Below are 22502 nucleotides of genomic sequence, written 5' to 3' on the forward strand. Positions count from 1 at the left end.
GATTTAGAAGGTCAGTGGAAATCGTTTGTGCAACACGTAAACTTCACTTTCTCGGGACCCCTAATATCGACAAAAGAGGACGAAAAATGTGCATATTTGATGATATGGGTTGGACAAAAAGGGCGTGAATATTCCACGTGGAATCTAGAAGATGAGGAACGAAAATTATTAAAGGTAGACTTGGACAAATTTGAAGCTTATGTAAAGCCCAGAGCCAATCACATATACAATGGAGACAAGTTCCATAGTAGATAACACACAGATGGGGAAACTCTTGACCAGTTAATTTGTGACCGATCTCAAGTTGTTAGTGAAAGAGTGCAACTATAAAGAACCCGACGATATGGTGAGAGACCGTCTTGTCATAGGAGTCAACAACACAAACATTTGTGAGAAACTGATTAATGTAGGCAATGACCTAACACTAGAAAAAGCACAATAGATTGCACGCCTGCACGAAAAATCGACCTGTCCAGCAAAGTCAATGTCACATCATTCTGGAGAGGATTCCAAAGTGAAATACTGTATGTCAAAGAAACCACAAAAACAAGCTGACAATAGTGAAACTGGAAAGCGACACAATTTCGGTGAGAAAAAATATAGACAGCATGATGATGACCAGAAAACTTGTACACGCTGTAGATATAGGCATGGAAAAGACACGTGTCCGGCTAAATGGAAAACATGTGCACTAGGCCTATGCAAGAAACCTAATTACTTCAAGAAAATGTGTAGAAGCAAAAGTGTGCTTGTGGTTGACAATGAACATATCAGTGATGACGGCGAAGAGTACTATGCTGGTAGCATTCAAATGTACTCACCAGTCAATTCAGTAGACCATGAACAACTGGAGTGGACTCAGACTGTTATGGTAAACAACAAACCAGTGAAATGCCATCTTGACACAGGTGCAATGTGTAATATTTTGCCATACAGTCTACTACAAGAAATCAGCCACCGAAAACTGAAAAGCACGCACAACACTCTGAAATCATAATTCAGGACATAGAATCGTTTCAAAGGCCGTGACGTCGATAAAGTGTGCACTTAATGACAGAGTTCAGAACATAGAATTCGTAGTAGTTGACATGAACGCCAACATACCGTAAGTGCCAAAGCATGTGAGAGACTGAGGAAGAATACCACATTCCAAAGGATGTGTTAAAGAAATACAGTGATGTCTTCAAAGGTCTCTGATGTCTACCAGGGGAACTCGAGATCAAGATAGACCCAGAAGTACAACCTATTATACATCCACCGAGGAAAGTACCACTTACTCTAAAAAAATAAGGTGAAACGTGAGTTAGACCGTATGGAACGTGAAGGTGTAGTCAGAAGACAGCAGGAACCAACTCCATGGGTGAATTCAGTGGTAACCGTCACAAAAGCAAACGGCAAAGTTGGGAGTTTTATCGATCCCCGGGACTTAAACAAAGCCCTTTTAAGAGAATACTTTCCCATAAAAACGACAGAGGATGTGATTTCTGAGATTGGAGAAGCCACAGTGTTCACGAAACTAGACGCTACATCAGGATTCGTCTTGATGCATCCAGTACAAAACTCTGTACGTTCAATACGCCTTTTGGGACGTACAGCTTTACTCGACTACCATTTGGTATATAGCTTTACCCGACTCCCATTTGGTATAAAGGTAGCATCTGAAGTTTACCTGCGAGAAATTTCCGAAATGGTTTAAAGGATTGACGGTTGTACAGCCATTATTGATGACATTTTAATCTGGAACAGAAACTTGAAGTAGCATGACCAAAGACTTGACATTTGTGATGAACAAAATCAGAGACTTTATCTCAAGCTAAACCCGGAAAAATGTGAGTTTAGAAAAAACAATGTGACTTATGTGGGATACGAGTTGACCTCAAAGGGAGTGAAACCAGATATGGAGAAAGAGAAAGATCCATTACAGAGATGAACAGGCCAACTAACATCCAAGAACTTCAGACCTTTCTTGGTTTTATCCAGTATCTCTCGAAGTTTCTTCCCAATATGTCTGATACGTGATGTCAGCGCCCCCACTTCGTCAGGTTTTAGAAAAACCCACAAATTGGCACTGGGAAGAAGAGCAAGAATCAAGTTTCACAAAACTAAAACAGATGACCACTCAAGTGCCGGTGTTAAGGTACTTCGATGATAAAAAGCCTCTCACTCTGGCCGTGGATGCGAGCTCTAAACGGCTTGGAGCAACATTAGTCCAAGATGAGCAGCCCATAGTGTATGCCTCCCGAGCTTTCACCAAGAGTCAACAGCAATATACACAGATAGAAAAAGAGACTCTAGCGATATCATTTGGATGTGAGAAATTCCACCAGTACATTTTGGAAGAAATAGACCACAAACCGCTACAATCTATCTTCAGGAAATCGCTACATCACACTCCAGCAAGACTACAGCGAATACTGCTTACACTCCAGAAATATGATTTGAATATTGTTTTCAAACCAGGGAAAACTATGTTCTTAGCTGACACACTCAGCAGAGCTTTCTTACAAGAAACAAAGGAGAACTTGGAACTTATCGTTTCAGTCAACCAGTTGACATACTTACCAGTTACCCCTCAGGAGTACTTGAAGTTCAAGCAGCACACGACTGAGGATCCATAACTACAGAAACCTAAAACGACTGTCCAAAATGAATGACCGAATGACAAGGATAAAGGTCCACAGTGGATACAGAAATACCGAAACTTTAGTTTCCTGTATCGATGGCATTCTGTACAAAAACAACAAGTTGATAGTACCAGTATTCATGAGAAGCCAGATGGTGGAAACACTTCATCACATTTATGAATAGTTAAGTGTAAAACAAGAGCCCGTAAATAACTGTGTTGGCCGGGAATGGCATCAGAGATTGAAAGTATAATTTTAAAATGCAGCATTTGTGCCATTAATATGAAACAAAATCCGAAGCAACCCATGATGGTAACGGAAACTCCGGAAAGACCGTGGTCCATGGTATCTACAGATCTGTTTCATTACAGAGGAGGAAATTATCTGGTTACAATTGACTACTCTTCCAAATGGTCGGATATAGTAAGTGCAAACACGATTACTCACCCGAAGAGCCAATTCTCTAAACATGGGATTCCGGACACGTTGATTTCGGACAACGGAACACAATTCTCTAGTGGAGAATTCATCAACTTTGCAGAAACTATGGGTTTCTTTACAAGAGCAGCAGCCCACTCTTTGCACAAAGTAATAGACAAGTAGAACGGACAGTCCAGACTGTCAAGAATCTCATCAGAAATGCTATAGAAGACTTAGGATTATCGCTAGCACAGTTGTTTTTAGGTCAAATGCTAAAGACAGACATACCAACAGCGGAACCAATGCCAGGATATAACAGGAAATCAACATGAGACCATAGAATGGCAGCATAAAATTAACTTTGACAAACATGCTACCAGAAAACCACTCAGAGACCAAAGCAAAAAGAAAATGTCCTCATGAACAACATCACTTGGTGTTCAGCAACTGTTGAAGACCACCACATTTCGCCCAGGTCATACATCCTTAAAGACAACAAAGGATGCAAATTCCGCAGAAATCGAAGACACACCCCTCCCTCGAAAGCGCAAATGCATAACACAGAACCACATGAGCCTATTCTACAAGAAGCTTAACCTATCTCTCCGCCTACTACCATTCAGGAACACCACTCAGCATCAGAGAGTAAATCTGAAAGCTCATCAGATGTTACTCGTACAACCAGATCCGGCAGAGTCGTCAAGCAGCCAGGGAGATTCAAAGACTACCAGTGAAGTGCAGCTCCTGGCAAATGTTAATCGGTGTTTATTGTGATCCATTAGTGTTTATTGCGTTTAATTAATTTCGTTGGGAAACATTTTTCTTTGACTTGAATGAAAGATGAAAATAACGAACTGTATTCCTAAACTTCATAAAAAAAAAAACCCTTACAAACAAAGATACATTGCTGGATCCAGTAAATGTTCTACCAAGACCCTATCTTTGCTCCTCACGAAAATATTAACAGCTGTGAAGGAGAATTTTCAAACGCATTGTGCCACGACATATACCATAAGTGGTGTAAATCAAATGTGGATTCTAAAAAAATTCTAAAGAACTTTTAGTAAACTTGAAATCGCAAAACTTTTCTCAAATCAACAACATCAAAACCTATGATTTTTCAACACTTAACACGACCATTCCCAACGATAAATTAAAGACTAGACTTTTTGACATCATAGACAGTTGCTTCTTCAACAAAAATGGAAAACAGAAATATTCCTATCTAGTGATCGGTCATCCAAAAACTTATATATATTCATATGAAACAGAATTTATTCAAAAAATTCTACATGAGAAGGAAACATCTCTTGTTGTGGCCTTCAATTCGACATTTACATATATCAACGACGTTTTATCTATTTTAAAACAATAATAACTTTCTTTCATATGTGGATTCGATATATCCCTGTGAACTCGAAATAAAAGACACCCATAGACGTCCACTTCTGCTTCATACTTAGATATTTTATTGAAAGTGGATACTAACGGCAAACTAACAACACAACTTTATGACAAACGAGACGATTTCAGCTTCTCCATCGCCAACTTCCCATATTTATGTCACAATATTCCACTATCACCTGCATATTGTGTTTATATCTCTCAACTGATTCGATACGCAAGAGCTTGTTCAGCTTATGGTCAGTTTTTAAATCGAGGCAGGTAACTGACAAACAAGTTGATGGTCCAGGGGTTTCAACAGTCTCGTTTAAAGTCAGCATTTCGCAGATTCTAAGGTCTTATAATAATCTAGTTTGCCAATAGAACCCATCATTGGGTCAAATGCTATCTGACTTGTTTCATACCGATTGTTAGGCCATGCTGACTTGGTATGTCCAGGGGTCCCTGTTTGTCCAACTCTCTATTTTGTATTACTTATAGGAGTTATGAGATTGATCACTGTTCGTTGTTTCCCCTTTCACAGGGTTTACGACGGGTGTGAATGGTGAACAGGGGATGCTTGCTCATCTTATGCACCTTATTCCTCCTCTGGTATGTCCAGGGGTTCGTGAGTTTCCCCAACTCTTAATTTTCCTTTCTTTAAAGGAGTTATGAGTTTGATCATTTATCGTTATTTTCACCTTTTTATTAAACGCTTCTTCAAAAGTGTTTGTTAAATTGTTCCATGATATTCACCTTTCTCTAAACCCACCCCGTAGACAAGTTTATATGTAGGCTGTGTAATCTTCGTTTGGGAAAATGTGAATGGTGAACAGGGGATGCTTGCTCATCTTATGTACCTTATTCCTCCTCTGGTGTGTCCAGGGGTCCGTGTTTGCCCAACTATCTATTTTGTATTGCTTGTAGGAGTTATGAGATTGATCACTGTTCGTTATCTTCACCTTGCATTGCAACACAAACAGCAGACAACAGATTAACTGTAAAAATACTCTGCTGAAATATGTAGGAGTTAAACAATATTTTCAAGTAAACAATTACACCTGAAGTCGTTTCTCATATGATAATTAGACGGAAGGTTCGTCAATGTTAATACTATCTAAGCATGCCAGTGACGATAACTGTGAGATTTTTTTTAAACAAAACATCGTCAGTCTTGATTCAGTCGATAAAATCAAACTTCTTATTTTTAAAACTAGGGTATGTTTTAATGTCCATACGACCAAGAATACAGCAGAATTCAATGTAATTATCATAATGGATCATTTGTGCAGAAATGAGCGGTGTTTTTACCATACTTTAGTGGTATTAGCTACGAGAATATATACCGGTCGATAGGTGATGCTTGCTCCTCCTAGGTACATGATCCTACATTTGGTATGCCCATGTGTCCGTGTTTGCCCAACTCTTCATTTTATATTTCTTATAGGAGTTATGAGATTGATCGCTCACTGTTTGTTATCTTCACCTTACATTTCAACTTAAATTGAAAGAAATGCTACATTTCTTCAATTCAGAATATGGGATCCCACTATGTAAGCGTGGTTTTACTAAGTCTAAAACATTATTGCTGTTATTACAGTGAATAAAAGACAATACAACTATTTGATTTTTCAATCTTTAATATATATTTCAGTTCGACTACAATTTTGACCTTCGGCACTCATGACTGAATGCTGTGTAAAAATTATGTAATTTGTTAATACTGCACTCGTTGAAAGACAACACCATCCAAGGAACACTATGTTTAAACTGTTCGTGTTGATTAAATTGTCTATGGGAATTTATATTGACTATAGAAGTGCTTTCTGTGCTGGTCAGAAAGAGTTCATTAACAACTTGCTGATAATCTGTGAAATTAATAATCAATGTAGCAATTTAATTCAGCAAGCGTTATCAATCTTTTTCCACCTTGTCTATGCTTTTTTCTTGCAGATAGTTGGAGCGTGGCCACCATCGCATGTTGCATCGCTCCAAATGAGTTTTCCTCCACTTTTAAATATATAACCACAGTCTTCTTTGCCACTTGGATCGTTGGGTGCTCCTTTAGCCCAAGCATTATACGTCAACAACTTGCCAGAGGAGGACCACCTCCACTCCCCCTCCTTTGGTCTGTCTGTAGCACCCATCCAAAGAAAATGTTTCCAATCTAGATAATCATACCAAATGTTAATACTTATAAGATGAAATAGATTGAAGCTGTTAATGGTGATACATTTTAACATAATCAGATAATTAGTTCAGAAATCTGAAATGCTGTTGGGCATACAATTAGAAATAAATGTTCATGATGTCACCAGCATCATGATATTCTACTGTCTATTATATTCCGATACTTGAATAAAAATATATGAAAATACCTGTAAATGTCTTATAAAGCCATCGATTTTCACTTTCTGATGTTATGTCAATCAAATTTGCCTTGAGTGTTTTGCATTTGCTCTGGTGTTGGAAGAAGAATATAGAGTAAACATATAAGTAATAACTGATGTTACTGGAAAATGTAAACAGGAATACTTGGATATATGAAAAGGTAAAAATAACGAACAGATGAATCGCCTAACTCCTTTAGAAATACAAAATAGAGTTTGGTAAATTCAGACCCCTGTATATATCAGAGGTGTGATCAGGTGCTTAGGAGGAGTAAGCATCTCCTGTCGACCGTTCACACGCGCCGTGATCGCTATATCTCGTTTAGGTAATCAGTAGTCAAACTCAATGTGCAAAGAATGACCTAACAATTGGTATGAAACATGTCAAACAAACTTTAACCCACTGACAGGTTGTATTGGCAAACTAGATTGTTATATCGACCACAGAATTTGCAAAATGCTGACTTTAAACGAAACCCCTGTAACATCAGTTTGTGATAATGAAATACTGTATTGCTTCATAAATATTGGATATCGACGATGGAGAAGCTGAAATAACCCCGTTTGTCAGAAGGTTGAGTTGTTAGTTCGCCGTTAGTATCTACGAATACATTACAAACATTTTCTGACAGAGGGAACATCTTTTAATTAACAAACTTAACAGACTTTGTATTTATTAACAAGAATGTTTTAAAGGCCATCTAGATATTAGACGTAAATTATACAGTTGCTGTTCACTTTGATACATTTCTTTATACAACATTATATATTAAATGATTTAACATTTTCACCTTCACAACATATCTTATCAATTTTGAGGGGAAAATTTGAATAAATTAACCATTAATCATTGTCATAGTTTACATAATTAGTTTTTACCTTTGCTGAATCCCAGGTCCTTTTGTCAGACAGCAGCATATAACAGTTTCCTGAGAATGTTTTCCAGTCCTTCGGACATTCCCTGTCATTCTCTGTATGGTCTTAAAAATGACATTCAAGTTTAATCTGAGTCTTTTAGTGATAAATGTCATATATATATATATACTGTGGAATCATTTTATTCGGGGGGGGGGGGGGGGCAATGTTAAACAAAGTTTTGCTGGTTCGTGGGGACGTAATTTCGTGGATAGGCGATACGATGTCACTAGGAGAAATAACACTACTATGTTTAAAAAATGTTCGAGGACACGTATATTCGTGGGTAAGAGTGACCCACGAAATCCGCGAACATCAATAGACCAAGTACAATGATGATTCCACAGTATATATATATATATATATATATATATATATATATATATATATATATATGGAGGTCCAGGGGTCAGTGTATGTACAACTCGTTATCATATATTCTTATTTATTTTGAATATTCTCAAATTCATATATTACCATTTTTTTCTTTTGCAGATGACGAACATCCTGTCTGTGTACAGATGGTTTTAACTTTTGTTTCAAAATGCGTTTCCTTTAAGATTATAAACATGAAAAGGAAAATAGATTTGATGATCTAATACCGCCAACAGCCATAACGGTATCGTCATGAAAAATAAAATTGTCAGATAAGTTTTTGCAATTGAGTATCATTTGAAACTAAAAAAAAGAAACAAAATAAAATAACGTTGAAAATTACCGTCAACAAGTAACCATTTGTTTTGGCGGAATTTTGAAACGCAGCATGAACACCGTGAAGGTTTTTCTGGAAGATAGACAAATCCACAGACTTTCCTGGAAGTGATTTAGCGACCGTTTGAAGAACAATCGCTGCAATGTAAAGGCAAAACAGAGATGATATCATCTTTGAATTTAGCTACAAATTTATGGAGGACAAGCTATTTGTTAAACACTCTAATGCCTGATTAAATTTGACGACTTTTATAGGGTTGTTATTGGCTATTACATAGCGGAATTGCATGACCATGTGAACAGATGATATTGATTGTGTTTTAATTGTGTGTTTGCATGTGTCTAAAATTACAGAAGGAAAGTGATGTTTTCTGTTTCGCTGTTTTTGTTGGGTTTTGTGTGTGTCACAAATAGTTGTTCAAATATGGGCTACCAATTTTGATTTATTGGTTTATGTTGTTGCGTTTCACTCCCTTGAGAGAGAGCGGGCAAACATGTGGGCTTCCCACTCTCGTATGTCAACCATATTTCATAAAAGAATAATAAAGTCAGGATAAAAAGTTCAATGAACGAAATTCCGATTGTTAAGCCGTTCTTGGCACACTGATTTTGACTGCGGATAACTCCGTTTACCTGATCAGGATATGGGGCTCACGGCGGGTGTGACCGGTCAACAGGGGATGCTTACTCCTCCTAGGCACCTGATCCCACCTCTGGTGTGTCCAGGGGTCCGTGTTTGCCTAACTATCTATTTTGTATTGCTTGTAGGAGTTATGAGATTGATCACTGTTCGTTATCTTCACCTTGCATTTACACTATGCACAATACGGTAGAAAAGGGTATTATCCTAAAAATCACACAATTCACTGAAATGTCACTCACTCCCGTAATGCCCAACAATATGTTGTGCTATAAAATTCTCAACCCGCCAGCTACTTGTACTTTGACTAAATATATATTAATTTCCAATTATAACATCCCTAAATATCCTAATGTACTTATAATGAAATCTTAACTCCCATAGATATTCCCATTGGGTTTCCCATGAATGGGCCTCCCACTATATTATGGGTCTCCCACAGGGGTTCGTCTGCAACTCAATAATATCATGACTAATTAAATATAATTACACATCTACTCTGCCTTTATGTTATGGGAGATATATATACAAATTGCTTCTAAAGGTCAGTGTCCGATCTCGGTTGCTTGTGGGGGTTTGTGGTCCAGACGACTAGAATCGGCTTGTATTGATACCATTTAGGTACCCCTTGGTAACCTCAGTCAACCAATCGTTGACCCAAATATGCCTTGCGACACTTTCGGTATAAACAACCGGGGAAAATGCACGCGGACAAGATAGCTAATGTTGGAGTAAAATGGCAGTGTAACATTTATAAAACGACAAGTACAAGTAATACTTCGATAAAAATATAGACATGTGAATATTCAAAGATGAAACGTGATAAATGACGGACCATGAGCTCTTGAGCTCAGGATCGGGCCGAATCAATACGGAACCCGATTCTAAACATTGTAAACATATACAATGTGGCACACATGTAATCAGCGTGTATTATGAATATAAGCTAGCGTTTCATACCAATTGATTAACACGATATAATGCTGGACAGAATATATCATGTAATAAACTGATGACAATAATCATGTGAGCTGCGAGTGATATATGAGGTGAAGAACAGAATTTCGTAACAATGTGCATGTAAAAAAAAAAAAACCTCCGAAATATTTCATTTACATTATACATTACATTTTATGTTTGCATTCGGGGGACCTGAGTTCGATTCTTGATCCTTGAATCACGTCAAACTTAAAACGTTTACAACAGATAGTAACGTTTCCTTCACCAAACACCTGGCAAATGACGTACGAGTTACGGATCTTTAAAATATAATCAGTAAAAAGGAGTCACGGTAGACTTTGGATAGAAACCTCACTGTTATTGCTGTGAGAACTACATTTGACCCAATGATAGGTTGTATTGGCAAACTAAATCGATATAACGACCATAGAATTTGCAAAATGCTGACTTTAAACGAAACTGTTGAAAGCCCTGCACCATCAACTTGTTTGTCAGTAGCCTGGCTCGATTTAAGAACTGACCATACGCAGAACAAGCTCTTGTACATGTATATTGAATCAGTTGAGATATATGCACACCACATCCAGATGATAATGAAATATTGCTACATGAATATGGGAAGTTGGCGATGGAGAAACTGAAATCATCCCGTTTACACTGACCCTATTATAATGTATTCATAAAATATTTTGCACCATTACGAAGATCCTATGGAATATGGAATTTCCGAGTTGTCCAATGGTTATGTAATGAGATGTAAAACATATTTTCTTTCACACGCGGAGGGTACAAATGCTTGTCGATGCTTACATATATTGCCTAAAGGATGAATACCAGACGTCAAGCAACCACACGAACTGCACGGACACACACTTTTAGTAAGTTTATTAGTATTTAATGATAAAATAACTCAAACAACAATAAATAATTACCATCTTTCTTTGATAAAAGTATCCCTCGTGCAGAAGAAATAAATAATAATACCCATTCAATTTAATTGCCTTGTTCAAACATATTATTCTTGACATATCTTTTATTCTCATTTACATAGCCAATCTGTAATATGTGTATACATCTTGTTACCCACCCTAACGTTCAACAGAATACTAAACACACTTTCATCACAGAAGAGCTGATATCACGGAAATTGCGTATTGTAGCTCTCACCCAACATCCTCAGAATAAAAAAAATCAGATAGGATTACATTATTGTGACTTAAAGGACACCACCAATAATCTCCCAAGATGATTTGGTTATTGCATAAAATGTAGGGTTTTCTATATAAAATGTCGTTTTTAACGCCAATTGGGCCCAGTGTGAAAATGAAAATTCTGAAACCTTATTACACATCTAAAGGACATCAATAATTACCTCTTAAAGATTATTTGGCTACTGTGGAAAATGTAAGAGGTGTCAGGGGAACCATGTTTTTTGTCGAAAAAACGTTCTTTTACTCCTATTTTGCCCCTAGCATGAAAAACCAAAGTCCAAAAACGTATTGCACATCTTGAAGACAACAGCTGTGAGGTCATTTGGGGGAATAATTCCTATTTTCATTTTTACCATTATTTCCACAATAAGAATTCTTTTGTGGAAAAAAAATGTTGATAACTTTTGTTAGGTGATTTTATCAGTTTTCAAGTCTACGTTGCAATTTTTACTGTCTTATTGGTGAATCATGTGTACACATCTTTTAAGTTACTCCCCTTACATCGGAAGATTGTCGCTTCACATATATAGCCTTAACCACTCACATGGCTTATGGCGGGTGTGACCGGTCGACAAGGGATGCTTAATCCTCCCAGGCACCTGATCCCACATCTGATGTGTCTATTGCTTATACGGTTTATGAGATAATCATTGTTCGTTATGTTCGCCTTTCATTTACGCGTATGCAAAAACAAACAGGGTATACTAAAGCTTATAGTACCAAATTCTTTATCATGCTGAGTTGTAAGAGGTGCATTACATAAATGTTTAATCAATGTTTAAATTCTTCAATTTTATGGAGAACACGTTTTAAAACGTACATATCGTAAAATTATAAGGTTGGAGAATGAGCGGATGTTTTATAGTCATATTTGATGTTTATTTATGTTCAAGTTATGATGGAATGAAAAACAAGAATTCAAAAGTGATTTGAAAAAGCAAAAGACGCCTGGAAATGAAAACATGATGCGCTAAGTGGGAGTGGTGGTCAGAGCAGATGAATTCACAATATTTGAAAATTCTTCACAAGCAAAATAAAGTCAAAATAAAAGCTATAAATCCTAAATCGTGGGGAAGGGGGTTTCAGGAGTTGATCCTTCAGTTCAATGCATTCATGTGCGACTACATATGCCAGAAGTGGTGTTAATCAAATGTGGATTCTAAAAAATTCTAAAGAACTTTTAGTAAACTTGAAATCGCAGAATTTTTCCCAATAAATAACATTAAAACCTATGACTTTTCAACACTATGCACGACCATTCCTCACGATAAATTAAAGACTAGACTTTTTGACATCATAGACAGTTGCTTCTTCAACAAAAATGGAAAACGGAAATATTCATATCTAGTGATCAGTCATTCAAAAACTTACTTTGTTAAACACCACTCTGATTCCACGCACAAGTACTCTGAAGTTGAAATAAAAAATATGCTAGAGTTCCTAATTGACAATATCTTCGTGGTCTTTGGTGATCAGGTCTTCCAACAGTCTGTTGGAATTCCCATGTGCACGAATTGTGCTCCTTTGTTAGCTGACCTGTTTCTATATTCATATAAAGCAGAATTTATTCAAAAACTACGTGAGAAGAAAACATCTCTTGCTGTGGCCTTCAATTCGACATTTAGATATATCGACGACGTTTTGTCTATTAACAATAATAACTTTCATTCATATGTCGATTTGATATATCCCTGTGAGCTCAAAATACAGCACACCACAGAGTCGTCCACTTCTGCTTCATACTTCAACCTTAGATATATTTTATTGAAAGTAGACATTAACGGCATATTAACAACTCAACTATATGACAAACGGGATGATTTCAGCTTCTCCATCGTCAACTTCCCATATTTATGTAGCAATATTCCATTATCACCTGCATATGCTGTTTATATATCCAACTGATTGGATATGCAAGAGCTTGTTCTGCGTATAGTCAGTTTTTAAATCGAGGTAAGCTACTGACAAACAAGTTGATGGTACAGGGGTTTCAGCAGTCTTGATTGAAGTCAGGATTTTGCAAATTCTATGGTCGTTATAACGATCTAGTTCGTTAATAAAACCTATCGTTGGGTCAAATGCTGCCTGACGTGTTTCATACCGAAAGTTACGCCGTTCTTGGCATACTGATTTTGACTGCGGATAACTCCGTTTACCTGATTAGGATATAGGGCTCACGGCGGGTGTGACCGGTCAACAGGGGATGCTTACTCCTCCTAGGCACCTGATCCCACCTCTGGTGTGTCCAGGGGTCCGTGTTTGCCCAACTATCTATTTTGTATTGCTTGTAGGAGTTATGAGATTGATCACTGTTCATTATCTTCACCTTTCATTATTTGATAAAGATTTGTCATACCAGGGGTACTATTCTGTTGATATACGGCCTAAATAAGCGTCAGTACTAATTTAAAAACGTTAGAAATTGAAATTCCCGCCATCTATAGAGGCTGCCAAGATGTGGAACTCTTTTGTATTCAAGACAACAAAAATCAATAATTTTGACGTCACACCGTCTGTTCCTGTTTTGATGAGAACAATGTGCATGTGGTAGATTTTTACAAAGAAGTAGCTTGATGCCTTCCTGTCAAGCAGTCAATTGGACTAATGCGAAGGGGAAATGTGAAAAAGGTTCCCCCCCCCCGAAATTCCTGACCCAACCAAGTCATTTGAAAAGAAACGACTATGTAAATTGTGGATCCATTATTTGCGTAATGACAAGTTGAGGTTCGAGACATTTGTATGAAGAACATGTACCGTCTGCCTGGTCTGCGAAACGACTGAACGTCTTCTTTTCTTAATTTCTTCTTGCGAAAGAATGGGCTCAAATCTATGCGGCTCGAAACTTAACTTTTCGTGACTTGTCATGTTTACAGTACTGCTGATGAAATAAACCGGAACCAACAGTGTGACGTCATAGATTAAACTTCAATTGCCACTGTCTTAGCGGCGGGTTATTTAAGATATATGATTGATTAACATTTGATTCAATCGTTAACCAAGAATTTTTGTTGTTAAAGACTATCATTTACGTTATCAGTAAGTAATACTTTATTCATAAAAGCAAAAATGTTGTTAGGCTTGCCTTTTCCTTTAAACGATAAACATGTACAGGAATATCAACAGAATATGCCCATATTTTTGCAAATCCCATCGGGTTTCCCAAAGAAGAACTGCGGATTTCTATTGTGCACTTTTTCATTGGATTTTTGGTTTGCAAATTATCAAGCATGCAGCTGTTCTTTCTCAATACTGAGTAAATCGAAAATCGTCGCTAAATTTCTCAACTCTAATATCCGAGGTCACAAGAATTGATATGATTTTGCTTAGTTTTGTTGGAATGTTGTTTGATTGTATGTGTTTTAAGGTGAGTGGGTGGTATTTCAGCAATATTTTGGTAATTCAGGTTTAGCCGTAGTTCTCCGCTTCTGGAACTTTAATGTCTCTGTGGCGGCCACGTTTTACAACTCCAGATACTTTTTCGCATCATGGGGTCGTGATTTTTCCCGCAGGTCCAACACATAACAACTCCATCCGAAGGATTCAAAATTTAAAAGGATACATTGCTTGATAAACACAGCTGTTGAATATAGATATACATAAACTGACAGGATTTTATGAACCGCAAATATCGTTACGTGAGAACAAAAGAAATGTTATACTTTTTTCTTCATATATGAATATTGCAACAAAAACAACAGACAGCATTTGAACTATGAAAATACTGTGCTGAGATATGACGTAGTTGAGCAATATAAGTACACATGTATACCTGAAGTCGTTTCTCATATCATAGTCAGACTGAAAACTTCCATGTTATCACTAGAGGTCTAAGCATTCCAGTGACAATAATTCTACGGTTTTTTTTGTTTTTTGTTTTTTTTGTTTTTACAGGAAATCGCCCGTCTTGATTTAGTCACTAGCATGAAAGGTGAAGATAACCAATCTCATATAAGGAATACAAAATAAGAGTTTGGAATACACAGAACCCCAGCCATACCAGACATGGAATCAGGTGTTTAGGAGGAGTTAAGCATCCCCTGTCGACCGGTCACACTCGCCGTGAGCCCCCATGTCTTGATCAGTTAAACTGTGATTAAAATCTTTGTGCCAAGAGCGGCCTAACAATCGGTATGAAACACATCAGACAGCATTTGAGCAGATGTTTAAAAGCCCATAGCTCCAACAATGCAACAAAATTCTTGAATGTATGTAATTATCATTATGGATTATTTGTGCAGATTGAGCTATGCATACTTTAGGGCTATTAGTTACAAGAGTACATTGTATACACTTCAACTTAAATACAATGCAATAAATTCCTAACGCCACAGTTCTTCTAGAAACGTTTTGGGATCCCAATATGTAGGCGTGGTTTTACTATCTATAAAGCATTATTATTGTTACTACAGCAAATAAAAGACAATAAAACTATTTGGTGTTACAATATTTTAATTCATGATTCAATTCCACGATAATTTTGAACTTCAGCACTCGTGACTTGAATGGCCTGTAAAAATGAAATTCATTGATGATTTATTCATTGAAAGACAACATCATCCAAGGAATATGTTTAAAGTGTTCTTGTTGAATCACTCAAATGTTATTTATTATAATTGTTTTGATTGAACCCCCCCCAAACCTGAACGAGAATTTACACATCAATAAATCCGAAAACGACATGTGTTCCATACACGCCTGAAAACAAATAAAGTAGTGCGGCGAATTTATTCAAATATTTGAAATTGTTAATAGTAAACAAATTGAAATTATAAGAATCAAATACTTCACACTTTTATTCAGTTTTTTGAGTAAATTGTCCAGCGTTTACGCATCGATAAATTCTTTAAAAACATGCTTAATCCTATATTAAATCGACAATGTGAAATATTGATTAAGGAAGGGCTGTCTTTGCAAATTTCTGTGCAGAAAGAGTTCATCAACAATTTTCTTATCGATGACAATCTGTAAAATTAATCAATTTAGCAATTTCATTCAGCAAGCGCTATCAAACTTATTTCACCTTGTTTATGCTTCTTTCTTGCATAAAGTTTGAAGTTTATGATAGCATTCTTTATCGTTCCAAAGAAGTTTTCCTCCATGTTCATAGACTTGACCACAATCTTCTTTGCCTCCTGCATCGTTGGGTTCTCCTTTGCCCCAAGCAGTATACGTCAACTTTTTCCCAGAAGAGGACCACCTCCATTCCCCTTCCTTTGCTTTGTCTGTGGCATCGATCCAAGCAGAATGTTTCAAACCTATAGAATCATGCTAAATGTTAACACTTTCTAAGATTAAATGAATTGAAGCTGTTGATGATGATAAATTTCAACATAATCAGATACATGTAATTAGCTCAGAAATTTTAAATGCTGTTTGGCATAGAATTAGAACTAAATGTTCCTGATGTCACTAGTATCTATTCCATTCTGATATTTGAATGAAAATGTATCACATTACCTGTAAATATCTTACGAAGCCAACGACTTTCACTTTCTGATGTTATGTCAGCCAAATTTGCCTCGAGTGCTTTGCATGCGCTCTAGTGTTGTATTATTAAGTATTATTAAAAAAAACCATTATTACATATAGTCAAATTCTAAATATTGACATGATGGTAAAACTTCTTGTACACATCTTTTTTTTTTTTTTTTACATAGATTACATTTTACTGGAAGATATAAACGCGAATACTTGGATATGAATACATTCCAAACATTTTCTGACTGAGGAAACCTGTCTCGACTGACAAGATGAACAGCCACTGTTTTAAAAGAATGCTTGAAAACTGTTTAGATATTAGGGCTAAAATATATAACTCCTGGTGAGTTTTAGGCATTTCTTTATTTTACAACATTATGATATATTATATTGTGTTGTTTTTTTTTGAGCTTCACAACAATTCGTATCAGTTTTTAAAAAAGACCCGGATAGATCAATCATTGAAAAGGCTTATATAATTAGATTTTACCTTTGCTGAATCCCAGGTCCTTTTGTCCGACAGAAGCATATAACAGTTTCCTGATAATTTTTTCCAACCCTTGGGGCAATCCTTGTCATTTTCTGTAGAATATTATTATAGGATTAAACATTCTTTTTGAAGAATTTATCGATGTGTAAACTCCGGACATTTTACTCACAAACTGAATAAAAGTGCGAAGCACTTTTATGTTAAGTTTGTGAGTAAAATGTGCGGAGTTTACACATCGATAAATTCGTCTAAAAGAATGTTTGATTTTATAATTCCAATTCATTCACTTTATTAACGATTGCAAAAAATTTGAATAATTTCCCTGCACTATGTTATTTGTTTTCAGGCATGTATGAATACATCGCGTTTTCGGATTTATTGATGTATAAACTCTTGTTCAGCTTTATTTTTGTCCATCAAAACAATTTTAATAAATAACATTGGAATTATTGTAAATCACATTCACTTGTACAGCATGCAAGGTGAAGATAACGAACAGTGATCAATCTCATAACTCCTATAAGCAATACAAAATAGAGAGTTGGTCAAACACGGACCTCTGGACACACCAGAGGTGGGATCAGGTGCCTAGGAGGAGTAAGCATCCCCTGTCGACCGGTCAATATTTCTCCAAATTTGATAGTTTCTCTTTATTGTTTCATTTTAGGTTATTGCATACAATTTAAGTAATGTATATTTTGTGTAAGATTGACATAGAACAAGATTGTTCAGTAGAATATGCATATGTATTATTTTGTTACAAGAATACTATTTTTCTTCACATTTTACCTTCTGAAGATGACGAACATCCTGACTGTGTGCAAATGGTTTTCACCTTTGTTTCAAAATGTGTTTCCTTTAAGATAATAAACATGATAAGGAAAACAAATTTGATATTTACCGCTAAAAACCAAAATTGTGTCATCATAAAAATAAAATTTAGAACAGTTTTTGCAATTGAATATCATTTAAGACTAAATAATAAACAAAATGAAATAACGTTGAATATTACCGTCAGTGAATAACCATTTGCTTTGGCGGAGTTTTGAAACCCGGCATGAACACTGTGAAGTTTCTTCTGGAAGACAGCAAAATCAACAGATTTTCCCAGCAGTGATTTAGCGTCCGTTTGAAGGACAATGGCTGCAACGTAAAGGAAAAACAGAGAAAGAATCATCTTTGAATATACCTATGAATTTCTGGTAGGCAAGATATTTGTTAAACACTCTGATGACTGAATAAATTTGAAGTCTTTTATATGTTTGGTATTGGTTATTATATAGCGGAATTGCATGACCACGTGAACAGGTGATATTGATTGTGTTTTAATTGTGTGTTTGCATGTGTCTAAAATTACAGAAGGAAAGTAAAGGAAAGTGATATTTTCTGTTTCGCTGTTTTTGTTGTTTTGTTTTGTTTTGTTGTCACAAATAATTGTTCAAATATGCACTACCAATTTTGGTTTATTGGTTTATGTGCATGTAAAAACTCTTTTAAAAATTCCAATTTAGATTATACAATATATTTTGTTTGCATTCGGGGGACCTGAGTTCGATTCTCGATCCTTGCATCACGTCATACTTAAAACGTTTACAACAGATGGTGATTTTTCCTTCACCAAACGCCTGGCAAATGACGTACGAGTTACGGATCTTTAAAATATAATTTAAAAATGGAGTCACGGTAGACTTAGGATATAATCTTCACTGTTATTGGTGTAAAAACTACCCCTTTGTGGCGTAAAGCTGATGTTTCCGTGATAAACCTGCAAACATTCAATCTACGTAGAATTTTTTTGATTTATTCGATATAGAGACCTGCATTGACAGTCAGAGTATGTATATCTTGCATTTCCTATCTATACAATATTCAGTTGGGCAGGGAAATCAGTATAAGAGAGTATATCATACCGGTCAATATCTGGCAGCTTCAAGGCTTCTAAACAGCCAGTAGTTAAGGATGTTCTCTCCTGGTTTGAATTGTTTTGAATTTGAAGCATCAAACTTTTTTGATAAACCATTTTAACTGATACATTTTTATCTAAAAGACATTTAAAACATAAAAAAGAGTATGTTAGTGTGGACTTTAAAGAATTACAGCCCCTCAAAGTTGTCCCTTTGCTGAAACTTAATTTTTCATGAAAATCACCAATTTTCACAAGAAACACACTATAAAACAAATATTAAGGACAGAATAATCTTGACTTTATTTTATTTTATGAAAATTAAGCAAAATTGATTATTTCAATAACTTTTACATAAAAGATATCACCAATTCTACAAAAAATCAAGTATAAAATAACATAATTGGATAAAATATCATACAAATTTGAAGACCTATTTCATAAAGATTTGAAGACCTATTTCATAAAAAATTCAACCTAGGGAGAATATCTGTATCAAACCTTTTCTGATATTACTAATGTAGATTTGAATCATATTTTTGCTTACTTTAAATGAAAAAAATGTGTGGGGTAGTGTACATTGAAACAAAGATTTGAACCATTTTGTGTCCCCATCCCCCTTCTTACACTGACATACATTCTAAACAATAACAATATACGATTTGTTATAAAATCTGTATTTTTCAATTCATATTTACAAATTCTATATATTTCTTTCATTATATGATAAATAATCAGAAAACATAAATAATATATGCATATATACAATACTACTTCGTTGATAACTAAAGAATGTGTAAAACATATGCCCCGCATCCGCATTTTCTAATTTCCATGCACTGTGACCTTGATCTTTGACCTCCTGACCCCCAAATTGATAGGCATCTTCCTTCTTTGTATGTATCCACATGTCCTTTGGTTTGAATAGAATGCAAAGAACTTCAGTTATTATCCAGAAACCAGTTTTAACGGTCAACTTCCATGTGGCCATGAGGAAGAAATCTGCACTTCCCAGTATGGTTCCTCATATGATGATAGTACGACTCATTCCTCTCACTGTGGTTACCAAATGAATGTAGCTAAAAATCAAACATTGGATCAATTTCTATCAATACCGTAAATTCTTAACAATAGAACAGAATATACTATTAGGTTTACCGCCAGACTGCTAATACACCAACTTCAAATAACTCCAATTTTTGTCCAGCCAGGGATTATGTTTTAATGCCTTGCCCAACAAATTGTTACTCTAAAAGAATTTCTTATGCAAAATGTTATATATGAATTTGTTTGTGCATAAATGACTGTTTATGAAATATATGCTGAAATTCTAATCAGGATATTTTTAAAATGTGCATTTTCAATACCGTATAAACAAATTTTAACATGATTAAAACTTTTTGACAATTAGACTCTGAAGGGATAATTAAATAAAATTTTGATAAAATAATTTCATTCTCCAGAACTGATCAGAAACAATTATCGATGTAGTAGCCCAATAGAAACACATCTATACATGTATCTACATGTATAGTCAACAAAATTATCCTTTGTTTTAACTAATTTGTACACGAACGGCGCACCATAGTTCTCTAGATGGGAGAAACCCACTTTTCCCTTTGAATTCTTTTTAATGAATTAAATTCGCTGTATACAATGGCGGTTTTTTAAAACAATGATATATATTACACTTTTTAATCAAAATGATGCTTCAATAATGATACATTGAACGTTAGAAGCGATCAACAACGGAAGTTCAACAGTCAAATTAGAGGGGGGGGGGGGGGGGGTAATCAACTTCAGCGAAAATATTTCAAGATCAAAACAACGCGAAAGGATTCGTCAAAAAAAAAAAAAAGCAATCGGGTCAACAAATTTTACGCGTAGTGCTTACTTCCTGGAATCGAACCAAAATCTAGTGTTAATACGGTATTTCGGCGACGAAACTTCGTACAGATCACTACCGCATGGTAACAGCAAAAAAGAAAATGAATTCGTGAGAACGTGTCCATCTATTATTCAACAAATTAAAGATGACTCTGAAAATGGATTGTCGCCATCTCAAATTTTCGATAAATCAAATGCAGCAAAAAGAGTCCCCAGCGGTGAATATATCGGTGTCATGAACGCTCGCGATGTAAAACAGGTCAAGAACATCACAAGTGTTAATAATGCAAAGAAATAAAGCAAAGACGAAATCTATAACTTAATTTTGCTAGGCTATCATTTATATGGATTCGTTCACGAAATTAAGGTTTTTCCTGATTTGGTAGTTATTTTAGGTTTACCAGAAATGTTTCAAATTTTCAATCAGTTGTTAGACATAGATGATTCAAGTTTTTCAATTTGCATGGGCTATGATACTACTTTTAATCTTGGTGATTTCTATGTTACTCCCCTGATTTTCAAACATGCACTTTTTGAGAGCAAACCAAGTATACCGTTAGCTTTTTTGGTTCACGAGCGTAAGTATAAAAAATGTCACGAGCGTTTATTTGATTATATAGCTGAAAAAATCCCCAAAATTACCACAAACAAAATTGCAATTGTCACTGATAGGGAAAAGGATGTATCAAATGCTCTAAGCAAAATGTTACCGAATTGTGTAAATTTGTATTGTTGGAATCACTTGAAACGGGATTTTAAGTTTTGGTTACAAAAGAATGGTGCTCAGAGCAATGAAATATCAGTGTATGTACAGGTTTTATTTCAGGTATTACAGAGTGATAAGGATAACGTGGAAGAAGTTATTAATGATATTACTGAAAAATGGTCACAATCAGCTGTGAATTATTTTAATACATGTTTAAAAACTGACAATTTAGAACATGAAGCAAAGTGGATAATCCAACAATTCCCGGGCCTTTATAATCCCTTTTCAGGTATCACCAACAATGCATCAGAAAGTCTAAACAATGTTTTGAAATTACATGTAAACGGTAAAGAACTACCAGTAGATGCCTTGACGCTAAGTTTACATTTATTGCAGTACAGATATTCAATGTGGAATGGCGGGTATTGGTCAGTACAAATTATGAGATATTTTTTCTTGTATACAGATACCATAAGATGAGATTGTAATCCCAAAGAAATTGTTAGAACCTGGTGAGATTATAGATTATGTTAAGGGTACGTTAGGAAGCTTATAATTGCCTTCCGAACCTTGTTGTGATGATTTGTGTGATCCTGTTATTGATAAACATTCTGATGTAAAAAAAAATAAAAAATTATTGAAACGGATGTCCAAAAATTTCCTGAAATCTCCGCGAAAGGTCACAGGCATGTTTGGCTAAGTAGAAAATGATGGCGTTACTTTTGTAGAAAATCAAAAAGCATTCGTTATTAACGGTAAGAATAATAAAAAATACGCGGTAACA

General features: G+C 35.6%; 2 protein-coding genes across 2 annotated transcripts in view; both read right to left on the minus strand.

Annotated features, from left to right (window-relative positions):
* Positions 1 to 6066: 6066 nt before the first annotated feature.
* Positions 6067 to 8638, minus strand: LOC125647582 (perlucin-like protein). The gene is made up of 5 exons (XM_048874309.2): positions 8451 to 8638; positions 8210 to 8285; positions 7697 to 7797; positions 6806 to 6887; positions 6067 to 6594 (listed from the first exon to the last, which is right to left on the minus strand). The coding sequence occupies exons 1-5, from the start codon at positions 8613 to 8615 to the stop codon at positions 6362 to 6364; spliced, it is 657 nt and encodes a 218-aa protein (XP_048730266.2). The 5' UTR covers positions 8616 to 8638; the 3' UTR covers positions 6067 to 6361.
* A 7047-nt stretch (positions 8639 to 15685) lies between these two features.
* Positions 15686 to 22502, minus strand: part of LOC125646994 (CD209 antigen-like protein C) — a 36480-nt gene continuing 29663 nt past the window's right edge. The window contains exons 6-8 of the mRNA XM_056141017.1: positions 16712 to 16793; positions 16275 to 16509; positions 15686 to 15761 (exon numbers count right to left, since the gene is read on the minus strand). Coding sequence (XP_055996992.1) covers positions 16280 to 16509; positions 16712 to 16793 — 312 coding nt within the window. The 3' untranslated portion in view covers positions 15686 to 15761; positions 16275 to 16279. The remainder of the gene's footprint in view (positions 15762 to 16274; positions 16510 to 16711; positions 16794 to 22502) is intronic.

Source organism: Ostrea edulis, chromosome 6 (assembly GCF_947568905.1).
Source record: "Ostrea edulis chromosome 6, xbOstEdul1.1, whole genome shotgun sequence".
Lineage (NCBI taxonomy): Eukaryota > Metazoa > Mollusca > Bivalvia > Ostreida > Ostreidae > Ostrea > Ostrea edulis.

Coding starts and splice junctions, on each gene's coding strand:
- LOC125647582 (XM_048874309.2), bottom strand. CDS start 8,615: ATGATATCATCTCTGTTTTGCCTTTACATTGCAGCGATTGTTCTTCAA. Junction 6,888..7,696: donor GGACCTGGGATTCAGCAAAG/GTAAAAACTAAT, acceptor TTCCAACACCAG/AGCAAATGCAAAACACTCAA. Junction 6,595..6,805: donor GCTTTATAAGACATTTACAG/GTATTTTCATAT, acceptor ATGATTATCTAG/ATTGGAAACATTTTCTTTGG.